This window comes from Zalophus californianus, chromosome X (assembly GCF_009762305.2).
Source record: "Zalophus californianus isolate mZalCal1 chromosome X, mZalCal1.pri.v2, whole genome shotgun sequence".
NCBI lineage: Eukaryota > Metazoa > Chordata > Mammalia > Carnivora > Otariidae > Zalophus > Zalophus californianus.
The window spans coordinates 98,022,382-98,045,688 of NC_045612.1; the positions used below are offsets into that span (position 1 = coordinate 98,022,382).

The window sequence follows — 23,307 nt, forward strand, 5'->3', positions numbered from 1 at the left end:
AGAGAGGGAGAGAGAGAAAAACAGAGCGAACCCTATATAAAACCAGGGGTCATTGTCAAGTATTAGGATTTATTTATTGCTTATTTTTTCTTTCTGCTCTTCTAAACTTCTCATTTTAACTTTCATAAGCAGGAAGAGAATATCATTGACACACTTGATCAAAATATAAGTTGATGCTGACAAAATCTGCAAATGGTCAGGTATGTGAGAGTTGAGGAGATATTAGAATACTGTAAAGATTAAAAAGAGAAACATCTTCTGAATCTCCTCAATACACTTGTTGATTATGCTTTTTTCTGAATTAGAAAGACAAATTAGAAATACCCTGACAATATTTCATGCACTTGAAAGTCCTTTGCTGAAAAGATAAAAAGAAAATCTAAATAATATTTGTACTCTGATATTATCTGATAGCCTAAATTAAGTCAAAGAAAAACATGTGCAAGATAATTTTCAAAAAAAAAGACAAGACTTCTCTTTCTTCCTGGTAACCTTGCTAAAAAGTATCTATCTAGAGAACAGATCACCAGAGGGGAGGTGGGGGGCGGGGAGATGGTGAAACAGGTGATGGGGATTCAGAGTACACTTATAGTGATGAACACTGAGTAACGTAAAGAACTGTTGAATCATTATATTGTACACCTGAAACCAATATAACACTGTATGTTAATCATACTTCAATTTAAAAAATAACAAATAGAAAATTTTTTCCAAAAAACAAATAAAATTAAAAGTATCTAAATATCACTGTTTATTAATGTAGATGAAACCTATAGAAATCGAATATAGTATAGTATACATCTGAGTATACTTACTGTTGTGTATAAGATGAGAATTTTCATTTTCTCTAATGCCAAAAAAGTAGCTTTTGCTACCTCATGCACTACGGTTGCCTACAGCTAGAACAGACACACATGAACTCTGTAGACTACATCATTCCACATGAATCACATGTGCACAGAACCCACAAAACATATCCCAACTAATATATTGTACTTTAAATAGCAAAATTACTCTTTAGCATTTTCTTAAATCTAAAAATGTCCTCAAATTTCCTTTACTTTTTCCTCCTGAAAGCTAAATAACAGCTATCATTGTTCCTAAAACAAGATTTCAATCTCAGGAAACTGTACTTCAGTGACATGACTAAAAATGGGTAATTAAAGACAGTACTTGCATTCAAAACACTTTCTTACTGCATTATGAATTATTTTCACTTAGTTCATTCTATTCTACACCTATTGGGTTCAAGGCGTCATGCTAGTTATGCTGGAATGTAAAAAGTGTTTTGACGTAAGAATATTATACTCTAATTGTCATAGAGAAATTTGACTCTTGTTTAGGAAGATGCAGCAACATGACATTCCTCATCATGGGTAGCAAGAAGCTCTCTCCTTGGCACTTTGTTGCAAAATCTCGGAAGCAAAAACATATGAGAAATGGCCCCCGAAAGTTTGCCAAGTGGTACCTCTTGCTCCTGGGCATATTCCAGGAAAGATACTCCCTTTGATTTTGTTTGTTTGTTGTTCTTAAATTACTAAACATCAAGGGACCCTATAAAAAGAACCAGTATCATAGCAACCCGTCTTAAATCCTCACAGCACATCTTTGGTAATTTCAGGTAGTGATTCCAGGGACATTAAACATATCCCACTTAAATATAAGTACAAAGCACATGCTGGCTCAAATATAAGTGATTTTTGAGTTAGCCTCAACTTTCTTCCATGTCATATCTTGAATTTTCTAGAAAGCAGGACTGAGACCATAGGTTCCTTGTGTGTATTCTGTGTACCTCTCAAGACACTCCGCAAGCATGAGTCAGACACCTCTAACAATCATTTTACTGAATTAAAAGGTATACTCAGGCATGCTCACAAGTTAGAAAAAGACCCATTACAAAGAGAGTTTAGGTGATCTTTGATAGCTTCTGAGTTAGGATTATCTTAACTCCACTACTCTCCAGTCAAATGAGTAATAGAAAGCTGAACATACTTCTTTGGGAGAAAATGCTATGCCACCTTCCAGAGATGTCCCTTTCTCCAGCTCCAAAGAATATATGTCAGGAAACGCAGGGTCTGTGAATTCCCCTATAAAACATTAAAAAAAAACATATTTTTTTAAAAAGCCAAATGCATATCTATAATACCACTGTTAAATGTGTAAATGAAACTTTGAGAAGCCTCATAAACCTGTCTATAACAAGCAAAAAGCAATTGCTGTGCACGGCTGCATAACAGTGCTGCTCGTTAAAGAATGACTTTTAATACCAAGGTTCCAATCAGCAAAACTGATATTCAAACATGTAGCAAACATATATTCAGTCAGTAAAACAGACAGTAAACCCATTTTTTTTTAAATCTCCAAAGTTCAAGGAGCTTATGACAGTCATATTCGGAAGAATGTAGAAAGGAATGAAGGTCAAAGTCAGGTATGGGACTAAATATTAGGTCCAAGAAAGTGGGAGACTCCCTCTCCAGCAAAGACAGAGCAGGAAAGACCCAGATCTCCACTGATGTCTCCAAGAGGCCACAGAGGAGATGAACAATTTTATACAAGGTCACTTTTTGACAAAACAGAATCACTCCAGACATAAAAGCATTAGGTGGAGATAAACAATTGTTGAATAATAATGCACACTTCAGGATGAAAAATTATAACCACTTAAATAAACTTCTAGAAGAAGTTCCTGAAAGATCAAATGTTTGTTACAGTAGAACCTCTGTCCTTATCTAAACAATTCTAAAAATCCTATTTTCTCCTTCAAGTTTTCTAATTAATCCAAGGAATGATGATTATTTCAATCACCCCTGTGTGGAAATGAACTTGAATAACTCATTGCACCCTCTTCCAACTTAATCAATTTCACTCACCTTGATGAAAAACCATTAAATGACAAAAAAAAAACCATTAAGTGTATATTAACATCAGCCCTGTTTGTAGTGTGGGAAAAGATACACATATTATACAGCAAAGAATACCCACCTAGAATGGGTATATATCTAGAACATAGAAAATATAATAAAAACAGATAAATACTCATAAATATATTTGGAATGTATATAAACATATAGTCTGTGAAATGCAATAATCCAAGACAGCTTCAGTAACTATTTCTGGAGTATCTATAATGTACGCAGCACTACAGTGGACAACTCTAGTAGAAAACAAAAATTATACATGTAGTCCTTGACCTCATGGAGCTCACAGTGTAGTAGGGAAGTCAAACAGGTCCACAGCTCTCTCTGATACAAGACAGAAATGGTTAGTGCTGAAATGAGACTTACACAATGTCCTAAGGGAGTAAAGATTAAAAAAATAATTTCAACCAACCGGACAGGGGTGGGTATGGGGCTAATGATTCATAGGGACTCATGAGGTTTAAGCTAATTTATAAAAGGGGGTGGGATCACAGGCACCAGGAACAGAAGAGGCAGAACCAGCCTAGGAGAAGGGAAGCCCAGTGCCAGCAGAGCGAGCTGCTGGAGCCTGCAATGGAAAAGGTGACTGGAAAGACAAAGTGGAGTCATCCCCAAATGGCTCTCAACATGTCCTCTCCCATAACTCCTCTATCCAATCATTTTGAAATGATCACGAGAAAAAACAAGCTTAATTTGTCACAGAAGGGTATTTATGTGTTAAAATATTTATAATATACATTTTCAGAACATTTTAAGTATAAACTTTATTGCAAATTGTTAATAACAATTAAGATCAAGGGAAGTACATCCTAGGCCTGTGTCGGCAGCCTACTGCTAAGAATCACCACTACTGGTAATACAAAACAAGCAAAACTTTTTGAGCAGAGGAGAGATGTGATAAGATCCATGCTTTAAGGAGACCACTCTCTGGAACAGGTCTGAGGAAAAAAGCTTGGAGGCAGGGGAAGCATTTGAAAAGATGATGCAGTGGCCTAGAAGGGAGGTTTGAGCTAGGGCTAAGGCAGAATTGTGAAAACACATGCACTTTGCGGACTAGCTTTGCAGAATAACCAAAAGGAGTCTGTGATCCAGTGAACAAGGTGCGTGACAGTATATGAGGCAGTCAGCAAGAGTAAACTGTCAGGCAACTAAAGTTTCAGCATCCGGATTAAAAAATAATAATAATAAAAAAAAAAAACAGAGGCTTCCTACATATTTCCAACTGCCTGCTATAATCATTCCTGGGCTAGTATGCAGTCTCCTCGCACACCATGCTCGCCTAAACCTGACCCCCCTCCTGTATCACCTCAACCATGAATTGTACCTCCAGTCGCCTACCTCTTATAATCAAAACCTGGGAGAGAGCTGAGCCTTGCTCCTCCTCCCTAACACCCAGGTCCACTTGGTAAGCAAGTCGGAGCATTTCTAATGTCTCGGCACCTTTGTACTCCCTTCCTTCCCAACTCCAGCATCACTGCCTGTGTTCAGGCTTTCATCACTTCTCACCTGTATGGCCACAACCCCTAGCTGGCCTCCCTCTCTCTGTTCTTGCCCTTCCCATTCCCACATGTTCCCCCAGCCCATTCTTGACTTTGCTCCAAAAGAAAAATGAGCAAAATGTGAGTCTGATCACACCACTGCCTGGAAATACATCCTTCAATGGTGCTGCCTAACCTCCAGGATAAAAGTCCAGAAAAGATCCTTAGTGGCCTGGATCTCACTTGCCCTTCCAGTCCTGTCCCTCTACACTCTGGGCCTCCTGAACTACTCACAATCTTGACTCGCTTCTAGGCCTTTGCTTGATTCTTTCACGTATCCCCTTTTCTTGCGTATCTTCTCGTCATTCTTCAAGACTAGGATTAGGCATCGATTTTTCCAAGAAATCTTCCCTTATGCTGATTGCTAGTTTTCCCTAACGTATGCTCCCTTAGTACCATGTACTCACTTGTCTTACAGCATCTGCCGTGCTCTATGGTAATAAGCTGATTCTTTGTCCAGCTCCCCTACTGTTACAGGTGTTCTTTGTTTGTCACTTAGATTCAATAGCCACCTTTCTCTGTTCTGCTCTGTCCTGACTTCTCATTTCAGCTAGGCCCCCTTGCTCTGATTTGGTTCAACCACAGGGAGACACCAGTAGGATATCAGAAGGTAGGAGGTCTTTATGCCCTCATGTCTTCACTGCATTGGCTAAGTTTCTAGCAATGGCTGCATTCCTCTACAGCTAGAGCTCTTACCAGTTGGCCCCTCTTTCATAGTTTCACCGATCATGGGGCTCCAGAAATATGTGGCCTCCTCTTACTCCTTCAGCTGCAGACGTAGTAGCAGCTTCCATCCCTGGTTGATTTCTTTTAATCCAGGTCCCACCTCCATAGATAATTCCTTCGTTAAACTCTCTTCAGTTAAACCCTTTGACTGAGTCATCTGTTAACTACTGAGACCCTGACTGATACACTTGCTGTTCACTTCTTGAGAATATGTAAAATATCATATTATCTTTATAGACTCAACGTCTAGTATCTAGCCTATAATTGGTATTCAACAAATATTTATTGAAGAAGAAATGACCAAACCAATGGTTGGCAAACTTTTTCTATAAGGGTCCAGATACTAAATACTGTAGGCTTTGCAAGCCGTATGATTTCTTTCACAACTATTCAAATCTGCCATTATAGTATGCAAGTAGCCAAAAGCAATACACAAAGAAGTGTCTCTGTAAATAAGTAAATAAATAAAATTTATTTATAAATAAATAATAAAACTTATTTATAAATAAAACTTCATTTATAAAAACATATGTCAGTCCAGATTTAGCCCACAAACCTTACTGTGAGAAACCCTGGAGTAAACAAATGAAATATCTTTGTAGAAGTACCTATCTTTTAAACTTAATGTGACAGAAAGATACTTAATAAAGGAGTAAACATACAGAGAGAGCTCTCTAGACATTTACCTGAAATTCTTGGGCAACTAAAATCAGCAATTAATAATTTCATTTTGATTTATAGTATGTAACCTTCTCTTTTACTCATATATAACATTCTTAACTAACTATATTAAATCAACTAACAAGCATGGATATATGTTATGCATTACCAAAGTATTCTGATATTAATATTGATGTATTTTTAGAAATAAAACCATGATGGGTTACAGAGTATAAGAAAAGCATGCATTGAGTAATTAAAAATACTTAAAAACGATTGCCCTTGACTTTTAGTATTTGTTAATATTATACCTTAAAGCAACTTAAAACTGTTTTATAAAAATATTATTATAGTATAAAAGATATACCTGTTTTATCTTTAAAATCCAAAGAAAAATATTCAAAGTCTTGTAGATTAAACTCCACTCTGGCACGGGTTATACCTTTGTTTTTTATTATAAATGGAATAATCTGAGTAGCACCAACATAAGTACCACTGAAGTTAAATATGTCCTAAAATTTAAAAAGAGAAAAAGAATCAGAAAGCAGAGTAATATTTTATGAAAATAATGTAAACCAAAAATTACACTTTAAGAGAGTAGACCTTAAAGTTCTCATCACACGAAAAAGAATGTAACTATGTTTGGTGACAGATGTTAACTAGACTCATTATGGTGATTATTTTGTGATACATACAGACATCAAATCATTATTTAGTATACCTAAAATGAACATGTTATATGTCAATTATACCTGTACACTGTTACTTTACTGTTACTACTGTACTCTAAAAAAACTGGTCACATTTTCCTTCCTCTCCCCTACCTCCTATACTTAATCAGTTAACAAATCCCATTTATTCTACCTCCTTCACCTCTTATCCCTAACATAATTGTATGAAGTTAATAACGCATCACTTTTCCTTTCATTTCTAGATGTGTACTTTCTCCAATTCTCCTCTCCAAAACTAAGTCACAATTAAATTAACTGAAAATCTGCACTTGCTATCTTAAAACGTGATGATTCCCCTCCAACTACAGGACAATGTCTAAGTTCCTTGGCAGGACTCATAAAGCTCACCTTGACCTTTCCCTGCCTCACCCAGCTCCACTCTTACCCCAATCACTTCATACTTCAGCAAGCTGTATGACCTGTCCTTTCCAACCAATACCTGATGCTTCATCCTCTTGTATCTTTATCAATGTGTCCCTTCTGTTAGGAAAGCTTTTCTTCAACTCATAATTGATTGATAAGATATTATGTATCTCTAAATCCCAGTTAGATAAACCATATTTTATTACACTGTGCTCGGAACTACTTCTGTTCCTTATATTTACTTACCATTACAACATCATAAAGTCTGTTTATTTGTTTACCAATCTGTCTCTCCTAGTGGACCTTAGGCCTGATTCATTTTTGTATCCCTAGCACCCGATGCCTAGCTTAAATATATGTAAGGAATGTTTATTGAATGTATCTTTTTTTTAAAGATTTTATTTTATTTATTTATTTGAGAGACAGAGAGAGCGAAGAGAGCACAAGATGGGGTAGGGTCAGAGGGAGAAGCACACTCCCTGCCAAGCAGGGAGCCCGATGCGGGACTCGATCCCGGGACTCCAGGATCATGACCTGAGCTAAAGGCAGTCGCTTAACCAAATGAGCCACGCAGGTGCCCTACTAAATGTATCTTAACTTTAGCTTACATGCCAGGTATGTGCCTACCTCACAGAGCCCTGTAGGATTCCTCTTTTGGCAGAATTACTATATATAGCCTTACAGGTACTCAGTAAAAGAATTACATATAACATTAAAGAGAAAGGGGCAACAGTATCCTAATGTTGAGGAAAATATTGCATTAAGGTCAACTGGCCACTATTTGTTTCACTTAAAATATCAACCCAGTTCTACAGGAGAAACCTGTAAAATCCAATATGGATAATGAAAACTTGATGCTTTGTATATGCAACAAGATCACTCCTCTTATACTATTCTGGCCTTGTACATATGCACATTTGGATAAAATGTCCTAATTGTTATTAAGATACATATTGAGATACATATTCAATGCCATACACTTATTAAATGTCTTACTGATGATATCTGATGATGCCAGAATATTATTTTTAAAAGGCAGCTAGGCAGCTGTGTTTAAAATTCAACATAATCAGGGAATATTAATATATATGAATATAAAGTCTTATAAATTACTTAATTGTACCATCACATACAAAGCATGCCACAGATACCTTTAGGGTGTGGAAATAAAATAGTCAAACTCTCAATACACTTCTAATATTGTTCAAGGACAAACACCATAGCAATGGAGAAAGCACTCTGGGTACTACAGGGTTTAATCTCTAAGAATAACCACAGTTTTAGACAAGCTAGCCTAGTATCTGTCAATCTATCTAGACTCATCATGCCTTCAACACCAAATAAAATAAAGGTTGGAAAATTATAACTCAAAACCAGACACTAGAATTGTGGTGATGCCATTAAAGTACAGACTAGTAACAAGGCCCTACCTGAGGCACTGGCAGCCTCACCCATTTTTGCTCGATTTAATTCAGCACCAGAATGGTGCAAGGTGCTGCAGTACGAGTGGGAGAGAGAAAGAGAAGTGCAGATAACCTGAAAATAATAGGACAATTGCTATGATGAAGATGGTTCCAGAGTTTAAGATGTTTGTACCATCTTATGAATGTCACAATGGAGGGGCATATGAGCCTGCTTTGAAGGATCACGGTTGTTTTTTTTTTGGTTGTTGTTGTTGTTTTTAAAGATTTTATTTATTTATTTGAGAGACAGAGAGACAGAGATAGGGAGAGAGAGCACAAGCGGGGAGGAGAGGGAGAAGCTGTCTCCCTGCTTAGCCACCGCCGACACGGGGCTCGATTCCAGGATCCTGGGACCATGAACTGAGCCGAAGGCAGACGCTTAACAGACTGAGCCACCCAGGCACCCCCAGGGTAAGTTTTTTGAGTAGTTGAGAACAGATTTAATTCCTGAAAGACTTGCCAGGGGAAAAAAAGTATGTGTGTGCACTCTACCAATTGTGGAACAAAGTTCTATCAGGGTTCAGAACAATAATTTTATTTTTTTAATTTTATTTTTTTTATTTTATTTATTTATTTCAGAGAAAGAGAGTAAGTGAGAGAGAGAGAGAGAGAGAGAGAGAGCACAAGCCAGAGGGGGGAGAGTCAGAGGGAGAAGCAGACTCCCCACTGAGCAGGGAGCCCGATGCAGGGCTCGATCCAAGGACCCTGGGATCATGACCTGAGCTGAAGGCAGACGCTTAATAACTGAGCCACCCAGGTGCCCCCAGAGCAATAATTTGAAAAATAAATATAACTATAGTTCAAAAAATGCAAATCAAGACCACAGTGAGATAACATTTTATACTCAATAGATTGGCAAACATTAAGTCTTATAATACAACTTATGGAGCAATTGAATGTGGAGCAATGGAAACTTGAGAAGAAAATATGGAAGCTATCTTGTGAAGCCAAAAATGCATGTATTCTATGACTGAGCGACTTCACTCCTAGGGAAACTCTGGCATCTGTACCTCACAAGATATGCACATGAACGTTCCCAGCTGTAGTGTTTGTAATAACAAAAAAAGAAACTCAATCTGTTGTCCATCCAACTGAATAGACAACAGATTGAGTCTCCGAATTGCAACACGTCTACATAATGGACTATTAAGCAGTAGTGAGAATGAAAAAAAAAAAATACAGCTACACACAACTTAGATGAACTTTGGAAATACAATATTCAGCTTAAAGTAACTCACCAAAGACTACACACAGCACATTTCTGTCATAAAGCTCAAAAATGAACAAACTAAACTAAATAATGAATGGTTAAGGAATTCATACATATGTGATGAGATGATTAGAAAAAGTAAAGGGAGAATAATCAGAAAATTCAGTAAAGTGGTTATCTCTCAAGAGGGGTGGGATCATGATGAAGTCTACAGATGACTTTAATGGTATTGGTAGTGTTCTGAAAGTTAAGTTCAGTGGTAAATTCTGAAAACTCCATTTAATATTCTGCTTCATCACTTATATTACATATATTAATTTCTACATGTCCAAGTACTACAGAATGAAATATTTTCAAACATAAATGGGCTGACTAGGGACACATAACAAAAGTCACCACACTCATAAACTGATTACTCAAATAGTTAACATACGAACACACTCACCGGATTAATTTCCACATCAGCAATCTCAACAGATCCAGCAATCCTAAGGTCTATGACATCTGCACGGCGAATAGCAACCTTATTTGAGAAAAATATAAAGCCTTGTAGAAACCACATTAAAATCTACTCATATACCGCTAAAGTATTACCTGGCATTTGGCAATATTTTTTAATTTAAATAATCATAACATATAAATGTCACAAGATTTATTCTGGTAGTTGTCATCACATTTCTTGTTATGCAGAATTGATATTCCTAAAAGGAATATCTTAAAAACCTCAACTCTTAAAAACCTCCACCACAAATGGGACCAGTTCATAGCTTGTGAATTTGACTGCAGAGTTCTACCCATTTAACTACACATTATTGCCACTCTCTGTATCTCTTCTGTATTTACCTAATTTCAATGGATTATTCAAAATTAAAACAGATAGGGAACTGAGTACAAACACACTTCCTCCCTCAGAGAGATACTAATAACCATAATGATCATAATAATAATGATGAAAGTAGCTAAAAATTGCTGAGTAAATGGGTCAAGTATGGTGCTAAATACATTGTCTCCTTTTTAATCCTCAGTATCCTGTGAGGTTACCAATATTAAGTATTTTAACTTTTTCCTGATGGTCTCAAAACATCAGTGGTTAAATATGAACCAAGGACTGCCTGAACACTCAACTACCTGAGAAAATTAAGATAGTGAAATAAGAATTGAGTTGTATAATTCCTACAAAATTAGAACTGTAGATTATCTGAACATATAAGTGTCTAAGCAAACTTTCAGAAGCACAAAAACAGCATTTGCTGAGAGCCCTACCTATATAAGAACAGGGAGCATCAAGTCTGGATGTAAATCTAAATATACATCTAAGAAAGAGATAGGAGTGTATTTCACTCTTTCCATAGAAAGTCAGTGACACTGTTCATAGGCAAAAAAAAAAACCTCCAAACTATCATTTTTTCAAAATTATTGGGGAAAGCAACATGTCATTTAATTAACTAAATCACTATATTCACATTTTACAATTTCCACATTTTATTTAAAGAATATATAGTACATAAATAAAATACTTGACTAAAATCATAAAAAGCACAATTTAATGATTCAGAGGAAATTATAAATCAACATGGTCTTCATTGATGAATCCCATATATAAGTCTCAACTCCTCATGGCTGGCTTTCACCCCCCTCCCTATTATTCATCATCCACTGAATCTACAACAGAAATTAACATAAAACTTGTGCCCAGTAAATATGTGTTGGATGTATAAATGAATCTTATTATGTGAAAAAGGTAAGCTTTGTAAAAACAGCATACTTTTCTAAAATACAGTAGAAATTAATCTTTTAGTGAAACTATTGGCCATATTTTTTATTTTTTCCAGACTATTATATAAAAAAATTCTGCCCAAATCTCAGACCATGTACCATAATATATAATTTATAAATATCTTTCAATACATATTTCTTCATAAAAGTAAGATATAATCATTAGGTTGTTTATCTGGGGCAAATTGGTATTATCACATTAAGCTACATATTATTTAAGAATTGTTATAAAATTTGTACTGAATATAAAATTTAAAAAATTTAAAAAAAAGAATTGTTATAAAAAAAGAACTGTTATGGAAAATTAAGGATAAAATAGGGGATATAACTAAAACTATTCATTTTGATTTGATAACAGTGTACATATTATTTTTTAATGTGAGTAAATGTACATAGCTGATGATCAGATTGGAAATCAAGAGTATTCCATTCCTCTAGTTTATAATAAAATTTATGAGACTAGTCTTCTGTTTTATTTATTCCATTTAATGAACAATTAGAAAAGCCCCTAAAATCAAGGTAATGTCTTTTCAATTATATAATTTCCAGCATATAAACTAGTAAAATATTCTATGCATGCTATAAATATAGATCTTAACACCATATAGAATTGGCCTATAATTCATATAGTCATTGAAGCTATTTAGAATTAACATTCCAAAATTGATTAATTTTTCCTAAGGTAATTAATTAATGCCATGAAAAAAGTCATCCTTTCCTCTGTGACTAGTGAGAACTTCTCACAACTCAGAGATGCCAAATATCATTCTAATTTCATGTGAAAAATGCCTCATGTTGATGAACTGTATACATTGCATCTTAGTAGAAATTTTCATTACAAATTTTCACCAAAAATATTTTCTACAAATCCTCTTGCCAGGTTCTGCTATTTCTACAAGATTATTATAAGTAAGGTTGCTTATTCTATAGATCTCTAAAAACTGCATTTCTTTAGAGGTAACTCAATTGCTAACAAAGTAACCAAAATTTTAAAAATTACTCATTAGTATCATAATATTAAAACCATTCCCATTAGAAGAAATCCTTAAAACAAGTTTTCTAAGAATAAACACACCATTTTATAGCATTATACTTACTATTATAAATCTCTTAAACAACCAAACAAATCCACATAGACATATATATGGTGTATATATATATGGTGTATATATATAGAGAGAGAGAGTATGAATACATATATGCATAAACATACCTTTGCTCTTGTATCAAATTTTTCTGCCACAGTAGGTGTACAGGAGATATTGAGAACAGTTAACCCCCCAAAAGGAATTATTCCTTGTGATGGAACAATATTAATGGTAGGCAAAAGACTCTCGTCACAAACCTGTAATTGAAAATTTGCAGAAATGCTACATTATCCTTTAATTTTTTTATTGTTATGTTAATCACCATATATTACATAATTTGTTTTGGTGTAGTGTTCCATGATTCATTGTTTGTTCATAACACCCAGTGCTCCATGCAGAATGTGCCCTCTTTAATACCTATCACCAGGCTAACCAATCCCCCGACACACCTCCCCTCTAGAAACCTCGGATTTTTTTTCAGAATCCATCATCTCTCCTGGTTCGTCTCCCCCTCTGACTTACTCCCCTTCATTCTTCCTCTCCTGCTATCTTCTTCTTTTTCTTTTTTCTTAAAATATGTTGCGTTATTTGTTTCAGAGGTACAGATCTGTGATTCAACAGTCTTACACAATTCACAGCGCTCACCGTAGCACATATCTTCCCCAATGTCTATCACCCAGCCACCCCATCCCTCCCACCCCCGACCACTCCAGCAACCCTCAGTTTGTTCCTGAGATTAAGAATTCCTCATATCAGTGAGGTCATATGATACATGTCTTTCTCTGATTGACTTATTTCACTCAGCATAACACCCTCCAGTTCCATCCACGTCCTTGCAAATGGGAAGATCTCATTCCTTTTGATGGCTGCATAATATTCCATTGTGTATATATACCAGATCTTCTTTATCCATTCATCTGTCGATGGACATCTTGGCTCTTTCCACAGTTTGGCTATTGTGGACATTGCTGCTATAAACATTGGGGTGCACGTACCCCTTCGGGTCCCTACATTTGTATCTTTGTGGTAAATACCCAGTAGTGCAATTGCTGGATCGAATGGTAGCTCTAATTTCAACTGTTTGAGGAACCTCCACACTGTTTTCCAGAGGGGTTGCACCAGCTTGCATTCCCACCAACAGTGTAGGAGGGTTCCCCTTTCTCCACATCCCCGCCAACATCTGTCGTTCCCTGACTTGTTAATTTTAGCCAATCTGACGGGTGTGAGGTGGTATCTCATTGAGGTTTTGATTTGGATTTCCCTGATGCCGAGCGATGTTGAGCACTTTTTCATGTGCCTGTTGGCCATTTGGATGTCTTCTTTGGAAACATATCTGTTCATGTCTTCTGCCCATTTCTTGATTGGATTATTTGTTCTTTGGGTGTTGAGTTTGATAAGTTCTTTATAGATTTTGGATACTAGCCCTTTATCTGATATGTCATTTGCAAATATTTTCTCCCATTCTGTCGGTTGTCTTTTGGTTTTGTGAACTGTTTCTTTTGCTGTGCAAAAGCTTTTTATCTTGATGAAATCCCAATAGTTCATTTTTGCCCTGGCTTCCTGTGCCTTTGGCAATGTTTCTAGGAAGAAGTTGCTGCGGCTGAGGTTGAAGAGGTTGCTACCTGTGTTCTCCTTTAGGATTTGGATGGACTCCTGTCTCACGTTTAGATCTTTCAACCATTTGGAGTCTATTTTTGTGTGTGGTGTAAGGAAATGGTCCAGTTTCATTCTTCTGCATGTGGCTGTCCAATTTTCCCAACACCATTTGTTGAAGAGACTGTCTTTTTTCCACTGGACATTCTTTCCTGCATTGTCAAAGTTGACCATAGAGTTGAGGGTCCATTTCTGGGCTCTCGATTCTGTTCCATTGATCTATGTGTCTGTTTTTGTGCCAGTACCATACTGTCTTGATGATGACAGCTTTGTAATAGAGCCGGAAGTCCGGAATTGTGATGCCGCCAGCTTTGCTTTTCTTTTTCAATATTCCTCTGGCTATTCGGGGTCTCTTCTGGTTCCATACAAATTTTAGGATTATTTGTTCCATTTCTTTGAAAAAAAAGGATGGTATTTTGATGGGGATTGCATTAAATGTGTAGATTGCTCTAGGTAGCATTGACTTCTTCACAATGTTTGATCTTCCAATCCATGAGCATGGAACGTTTTTCCAATTCTTTGTGTCTTCTTCAATTTCTTTCATGAGTATTTTATAGTTTTCTGAGTACAGATCCTTTGCCTCTTTGGTTAAATTTATTCCTAGATATCTAATGGTTTTGGGTGCAATTGTGAATGGGATCGACTCCTTGATTTGTCTCTCTTCTGTCTTGTTGTTGGTGTATAGGAATGCCACTGATTTCTGTGCATTGATTTTATATCCTGCCACTTTATTGAATTCCTGTATGAGTTCTAGCAGTTTTGGGGTGGAGTCTTTTGGGTTTTCCACATAAAGTATCATATCATCTGCAAAGAGTGAGAGTTTGACTTCCTCTTTGCCGATTTGGATGCCTTTTACTTCTTTTTGTTGTCTGATTGCTGTGGCTAGGACTTCTAATACTATGTTGAATAGCAGTGGTGAGAGTGGACATCCCTGCCGCATTCCTGACCTTAGGGGAAAAGCTCTCAGCTTTTCCCCATTGAGAATGATATTCGCTGTAGGTTTTTCGTAGATGGCTTTTATGATATTGAGGTATGTACCCTCTATCCCTACACTCTGAAGAGTTTTGATCAAGAAAGGATGCTGTACTTTGTCAAATGCTTTTTCTGCATCTATTGAGAGGATCATATGATTCTTGTTCTTTCTTTTGTTAATGTATTGTATCACGTTGATTGATTTGCAGATGTTGAACCAGCCTTGCAGCCCAGGGATAAATCCCACTTGGTCGTGGTGAATAATCCTGTTAATGTACTGTTGGATCCTATTGGCTAGTATTTTGGTGAGAATTTTTGCATCCATGTTCATCAAGGATATTGGTCTGTAATTCTCCTTTTTGATGGGATCTTTGTCTGGTTTTGGGATCAAGGTAATGGTGGCCTCATAAAATGAATTTGGAAGTTTTCCTTCCATTTCTATTTTTTGGAACAGTTTCAGGAGAATAGGTATTAATTCTTCTTTAAATGTCTGATACAATTCCCCTGGGAAGCCATCTGATCCTGGGCTTTTGTTTCTTGGGAGATTTTTGATGACTGCTTCAATTTCCTTAGTGGTTATAGGTCTGTTCAGGTTTTCTATTTCTTCCTGGTTCAGTTTTGGTAGTTGATACGTCTCTAGGAATGCACCCATTTCTTCCAGGTTATCTAATTTGCTGGCATAGAGTTGCTCATAATATGTTCTTATAATTGTTTGTATTTCTTTGGTGTTGGTTGTGATCTCTCCTCTTTCATTCATGATTTTGTTGATTTGGGTCATTTCTCTTTTCTTTTTGATCAGTCTGGCCAGGGGTTTATCAATCTTGTTAATTCTTTCAAAGAATCAGCTCCTAGTTTCGTTGATCTGTTCTACTGTTCTTTTGGTTTCTATTTCATTGATTTCTGCTCTGATCTTTATTATTTCTCTTCTCCTGCTGGGTTTAGGCTTTCTTTGCTGTTCTTTCTCCAGCTCCTTTAGGTGTAGGGTTAGATTGTGTATTTGAGACCTTTCTTGTTTCTTCAGAAAGGCTTGTATTGCTATATACTTTCCTCTCAGGACTGCCTTTGCTGTATCCCAAAGATTTTGGACAGTTGTGTTTTCATTTTCATTGGTTTCCATGAATTTTTTTAATTCTTCTTTAATTTCCTGGTTGACCCATTCATTCTTTAGTAGGATGCTCTTTAGCCTCCATGTATTTGAGTTCTTTCCGACTTTCCTCTTGTGATTGAGTTCTAGTTTCAAAGCATTGTGGTCTGAAAATATGCAGGGAATGATCCCAATCTTTTGGTACCGGTTGAGACCTGATTTGTGACCTAGGATGTGATCAATTCTGGAGAATGTTCCATGGGCTCTAGAGAAGAATGTGTATTCCGTTGCTTTGGGATAAAAGGTTCTGAATATATCTGTGAAGTCCATTTGGTCCAGTGTGTCATTTAACGTCTTTATTTCCTTGTTGATCTTTTGCTTACATGATCTGTCCATTTCAGTCAGGGGGGTGTTAAAGTCCCCCACTATTATTGTATTGTTGTCAATGTGTTTCTTTGCTTTTGTTATTAATTGCCTTATATAATTGGCTGCTCCCATGTTCGGGGCATAGATATTTACAATTGTTAGATCTTCTTGTTGGATAGACCCTTTAAGTAGGATATAGTGTCCTTCCTCATCTCTTATTACAGTCTTTGTTTTAAAATCTAGTTTGTCTGATATAAGGATTGCCACCCCAGCTTTCTTTTGGTGTCCATTAGCATGGTAAATGGTTTTCCACCCCCTCACTTTCAATCTGGGGGTGTCTTTGGGTCTCAAATGAGTCTCTTGCAGACAGCATATGGATGGGTCTTGTTTTTTAATCCAATCTGATAGCCTGTGTCTTTTGATTGGGGCATTGAGCCCATTTACATTCAGGGTAACTATTGAAAGGTATGAATTTAGTGCCATTGCATTGCCTGTAAGGTGACTGTTACTGTATGTTGTCTGTGTTCCTTTCTGATCTTTGCTGCTTTTAGGCTCTCTCTTTGCTTAGAGGACCCCTTTCAATATTTCCTGTAGGGCTGGTTTTGTGTTTGCAAATTCCTTTAGTTTTTGTTTGTTCTGGAAGCTTTTTATCTCTCCTTCTATTTTCAATGACAGCCTAGCTGGATATAGTATTCTTGGCTGCATATTTTTCTCGTTTAGTGCTCTGAAGATATCTTGCCAGTCCTTTCTGCCCTGCCAGGTCTCTGTGGATAGGTCTGTTGCCAATCTAATATTTTTACCATTGTAGGTTACATATCTCTTCTCCCGAGCTGCTTTCAGGATTTTCTCTTTGTCTCTGAGACTCGTAAGTTTTACTATTAGATGTCGGGGTGTTGACCTATTTTTATTGATTTTGAGAGGGGTTCTCTATGCCTCCTGGATTTTGATGCCTGTTTCCTTCCTCACATTAGGGAAGTTCTCTGCTATTATTTGCTCCAATATACCTTCTGCCCCTCTCTCTTTCTTCTTCTTCTGGGATCCCAATTATTCTAATGTTGTTTCGTCTTATCAAATCACTTATCTCTCGAATTCTGCCCTCGTGATCCTGTAGTTGTTTCTCCCTCTTTTCCTCAGCCTCTTTACTTTCCATCATTTGGTTTTCTATATCACTGATTCTCTCTTCTGCCTCATTTATCCTAGCAGTTAGTGCCCCCATTTTTGATTGCACCTCATCAATAGCCTTTTTGATTTCAACTTGGTTAGATTTTAGTTCTTTTATTTCTCCAGAAAGGGTTTCTCTAATAACTTCCACGCTTTTTTCAAGCCCAGCTAGTATCTTTAAAGTCATGATTCTGAACTCTAGGTCCGACATCGTACTAATGTCTGTATTGAGTAGGTCCCTGGATGACGGTACTACCTCTTGTTCTTTTTGCTGAGGTGATTTTTTTCGTCTTGTCATTTTGTCCAGAGGAGAATAGATGAATGAGAGAACAAAATGCTAACAGGTTTACAATGTCCCCAGCAAATATACTGTATACAAATCAGAAAAGACCTGAAACCAGGGGAAAAGAAAGGGAAAGAAAGAAAAAAGAAATAGAGAAAAAAAAAGAAAAAAAAAGATAAAAACAAAAACAGAACAATACAAAAAAAGCAGAATGTGATCAAATATGATCAGGCTAGTGCATAGATCAGTGCCACACACTAGATTTTGGGCGTATTTTGGTCTGTTAGAAAAAAGTGCCTCCTAAAATTTTAAAGGAAGAAAGACATATATGTACAAAATAAGGGTTGATACAATGAAGGGATAGGAGATGACTGTAAAGATGAAAATTATAAAAGATTTTACAAAAGGACTTGATAAGATAAGAAGTTGTTTGAAAAAAGAAAGAAGATTTAAAAAAAAAAAAGAAAAAAGGGAGAGAATGTGATCAGGCAGGAGACTAGAACAGAACCATACACTAGTGATTTAGGGTATATTTTTATGTTAGAAGAAACTATCTCAAAATTTTAAAGAGAGAACAACTTATATATATATATGCCAAAAATAAGGGTAACTACTATGAAGGGATAAAATATGACTCAAAATGAAAAATAAAAAATGTTTTTTTTTTTTTTAAAAGAGATTGATAAGATGTTGGTTGAAAAAGGGAAAAAGAAAAAGAAAAAAAAACAGTTAAAAAAATTAACTTTGATGAACTAATGAATCATGGTAAAAAAAAAGCCATGAATTCTATGTGCAGTATTCCCCTAGCGCTGGAGTTCTCCCGTTCTCCTTGATCGGTAAACTTGGTCTTGGCTTGCTGGCTGTTCTTGCTGATCTTCCGGGGGAGGAGCCTGTTGCTGTGGTTTCCAAATGTCTTTGCCGGAGGCTGAATTGCCCCGCCCTTGTCGGTCCGGGCTAAGCAAGCTGCTCGGGTTTGATCTCAGGAGCTTTTGTTCCCTGCAAGCTCTCGGTACAGCTTTGGAGGACCAGGGCAAAAATGGTGGCCTCCCAATCTCCACCCGGAGGAGCTGAGAACTCGGGGCCCCACTCCTCAGTGTGCCCCCAGAGAAAAGCAGTCAATCCCGTCTCCCTGGTCTCCGGCTGCACTCCGTGCTCACCTGGCCTGTGACCGAGCGTTTGTATCTCTGGCACCCGACCCCGTGTGGAGTCTCCAAACCCAGCAGATCCGTGCGGTGCGTTCCTGCGCCGCTCCTCCCCGGGAAGGAAGGGGAGTCTCCCCAGATTTGCCACTTGTTGGGTCCCTGCTGCAGGAGCAGTGGCCCGACTGGGCCGCGGATCACAGTTTATGGCAACCCCGAGCTGAGAGCCCGCGCCTCAGCTCCGTCTTTGCAGCCGGCTTCCCCGCTCCGATACCTGGGAGCTCTGGCGCACTCAGGCTCCCCCGGTCTTTCTGTGACCCCAAGGGTCCTGAGACCCCACTGTCCCGCAAGGTTTCCACCCCCGCTTAGCCACTGGAGCGACGTCCCTCAGCGGAGCCGACTTCTAAAAGGTCCGATTTTTTGCTCCGCGGCTCTAGCACTTGCCAGAAGCGGCCGGCGGAGGCCCCTCCCCCGCCATCTATCCTCCCGAATATCGCCTCGGATTCACTTCTCCGCACGTCCTACCTTCCAGTAAGTGGTCGCTTCTCTGTTCAGAGAGTTGTTGCTACTCTCCTCTTTGATCTCCTGTTGAGTTCGTAGGTGTTCAGAATGGTTTGATCCCTATTCAGCTGAATTCCTGAGACCAGACGAAATCTAGGTCTCCTACTCCTCCGCCATCTTGCTCCGCCCCCTACATTATCCTTTAAAGTTGCTGGTCTGAAGCTTTTATAGGAAAGCTTCCAAACTACAACCCAGAGAGAGGACCCCTGGGCACAGAGCAGGAGATGATTTTGTAATATGTTTTCCAACACCGGACGCACAAATAAACATCAACAAGGATTTGTACCCCTAACCCAGCAAACAGAACTTTCAGTAGTGGCGTCATCCAATTCAAATAAGATGATGAAGTTTCTTGTCTGGAACATTCTCAAGACTTAGCAAAACTTACAAGGATGAGATATATGTTAGAGGAGATGACAAAATTCTATATACTATTTTGATAGTTTGCCTTTTCCCTGACAGTAAACACTGAAAGCAAAGTTAGTGGGGAGGCAGATGATAAAGTAACCTCCTGTTCTTTATTATTTCCTTGATAGCCTAATGTCTAAGATATCATTTTGACCTTCAAAAAAGTTATAAGTAACTTACCAAGGGATTTATGGTATGGTTTCTTGGGGACTAGTTTAGGACTATCTACCATGCTTTAAGCCAGAACAATTTAAAGTAAAACTGGTTAAGGTATTTTGGGGATGAGGGAACAAAGAGACTTCAGAACTAATTTTGAAGCAACAGAGTAGAAAAACGTATCTGCATTTGTTTGCTTGGGCAGAAAACATGTAGCTATAACGCTTGAATGAAAGATCTCAAACACTAACCTCTATCTATTGTCACTATTGGGAGATCTTAATATATTTTTCAGCAAAATGTTCTATCAGCACTTAAAACACCCCCCACCCTGTAATTTAAATCAGGGGCAACAACTATAGAGTATCTTTAGAAGGATCTTGTTCTAGGTCCCAGTTTCTACCATAACAGTCCTGATGACAAAGTGAAAATGAGAAGAGGAAAAAAGTATGTCATTAAGTATGAGTTGTAATAGCAACAATGGATGTTTTTGACAGTGCTCTTTTTTCCAAATTATCTTTTTTTCAATAAGACAAAATGACAGGAAGAAAAAAAGGGGTAAGAAGAAGAAAGACTAAGGAGACATGATTTTTGTGGGAAATTAAAAGGAAGAAGTAGATGAAATGAACTTAGATAAGTCTCACGTGAAATACCTAAATATTAGCAGTAGTTAATTTATAAAGACTAAAGTATTAACAACACAGTGATCATGGCAAAAAAAATTAATTCAAATTATAATGTGATCCGATCCAAATAAGATTCCAAGATTCTACATTACCTTGAAATAAGCATGGTTTTGTCCTACGTTGTGAAGAATGGCTTTCCTCCAAGTTGTTAAACCTTGAGGGCTATTACTGAAGAAGATCCTTGGCTCCAAAAATATGACCTTGGTGTGACCAAGCTAATAATAAGAGGAGAAGAGAGAAGATACAATAGAAATAATATTCTTTTAGCCCCTTCCAAATGACCCAAATCTTTTCAGCCTCGTGGAAATTTCTAAAACATGAAGGGTTATCAGATGTTATGCTGTACTTAAAATAAAGGAAAATAGAATGGAATATCTAAAATGTACTCCTAAACCGAGGAAGGCAAGGGGAATAAGACAATTCTATGGAAGAAGTAAATCCAGGACAGAGAATCATGTAGGAGATCTTAGAGATCATCTATCCAACTATGTACAGGGTGTTACTATGTGCTATGCAAAAGGAAAGAGTTCAAGAGTCCCCCAGCATGTGAAATAATGTGCCAACTGAGATTATCTAGGTATGTTTTTACTATTAGTCTTCTAACACTTAATATGCTGATAAGGCACACTGTGCGTACCTCAGAATGGGGAGGTGGTTCACTGTGATTCCCCGAGTTGCTTAGGTGCAGGACTCTTCCTTCTTATCCCCACACAAATCACTTCACAGAACTACTGTATCATGGAACAGTTTTTTGAAAATGCTGACATTATCCACCTCTCCCATTTCACAGGAAAGCAAACAAAAGCCAAGGGGAACAAGAATCCAAGTTTTCCAATTCCTTACACAGTGCTCTTTACACCAGACCTTACTGTCTTTATCTATGATAAATTATTTATTGTCTTGGGAAGTTTTAATACATCCTTATAATTATCTGAAGAACATGACTTGGGTAATTGGAACAATAAATTTCTAAACAAAGCTAACAGATGATGAAATGGTCAAGTAAGTCATTCATAAATTAATGACAAACATTAAATGAACATTGTATTTAATCATTTCATGTTCCTTCAGCTTTACTTTTGTAAGAGAAACACTTCACAGTTCATTTAACCTAAAGGACCTCAAAAATTTCCCATAAAATAATCCAATTCATTATTTTGTTATCTTGGGACTTTAATTCTTAACCAATCCTAGTGTAGGGAAAACAGAAAGTAAATTTGATCAGAGGGTAACAGCAAACACGGTGGGGGCAAACATATCTGGATATAAATTCTACCTAGGGCATTTACTGCATGTGTGAACTTGTATTAGTTAATTACTCACTCTAATCCTCCATTTCTTCACCCATCAACTGAATTATTAGTACACCTTTACAGAGTTGTTGTAAGGATTAAATTAGATAATACATGAATAGCATTTAGCATCCCGCATGACACACAGTAATTAATGATACCTATTATTAATGCAAAGTCTAAATTACTAAATTGCTCACCTTCTGCCTGTTAGCAAAAAATACAAATGGTGTGAGTATGTGGGCAAATTTATATTACTAACTTTGACAAACACAGTTATGTAATTAACAGCTAAAGAACTGTGTGCATATGTTCACCAAAACAGAGCTGTAAGAATGTTAAGAGAAGCACTATTATAGTAGCTAAGAATCTGAAACAATCCAAATCCCCATCCGCTGTGTAATGGAAAAATGATGGTATAGTCACACAATGGAATACTATTCAGGAATGAGAATGAATACTCTGTCATCACATGTATCAGCGTAGACAAAGCCCACAAACCTAATGATGAACAAAAGAAGCCAGACATAAAAGAGAACACATGCTTTGGTTACATTTATATAAAGTTTAAAACCAAAATTAATCTATGCCGTTAGAAGTAAGGATACTGATAACTCTGGGAGAGACACAGAGGGACTGGAAATGTGGATGGGGAGGGTGGTTCTTTTGCGATGCTAGTCATATTCTGCTTCTTGATCTGGTTGATCTGGGTGTGAGTTACAAAGATGCTATCAGTCTATAAAGACTGAACGATACAGAAGCCATAGTATGTATCCTTTGTATGTATCGTATACTTCAATAGAAATTTTTAAAAAGAAGAGCAAGTAATTTAAATGTAGGAAAAGCAGCAGGGTCCAGCTTATTTCAAGTCTGGAGCAGAGGAATGAACCTACTGATTTTCTGACTGCACTTGCCATCATTAAAGTGGATGAATCTCTTCTCTCTTAAGGCTATGAGCTCCTTCATAGCTAAAATATTTACAAGCATGATCATGGCCTGGAGATAGAGATGAGATTCAGTAAAACAGCACTGGCTTGAGTTAAATTACTGAGAATACTAGGAAGAAAATTTCG

General features: G+C 37.2%; 1 protein-coding gene across 1 annotated transcript in view; it reads right to left on the bottom strand.

Moving 5' to 3' along the window:
* CFAP47 (cilia and flagella associated protein 47) overlaps window positions 1-23,307 on the bottom strand; it is a 525,897-nt gene that overhangs the window by 422,592 nt on the left and 79,998 nt on the right. The window contains exons 17-21 of the mRNA XM_027608633.2: window positions 21,035-21,157; window positions 12,599-12,730; window positions 10,055-10,132; window positions 6,210-6,354; window positions 1,993-2,087 (exon numbers count right to left, since the gene is read on the bottom strand). Of these exons, the coding sequence (XP_027464434.2) occupies window positions 1,993-2,087; window positions 6,210-6,354; window positions 10,055-10,132; window positions 12,599-12,730; window positions 21,035-21,157 (573 nt within the window). The remainder of the gene's footprint in view (window positions 1-1,992; window positions 2,088-6,209; window positions 6,355-10,054; window positions 10,133-12,598; window positions 12,731-21,034; window positions 21,158-23,307) is intronic.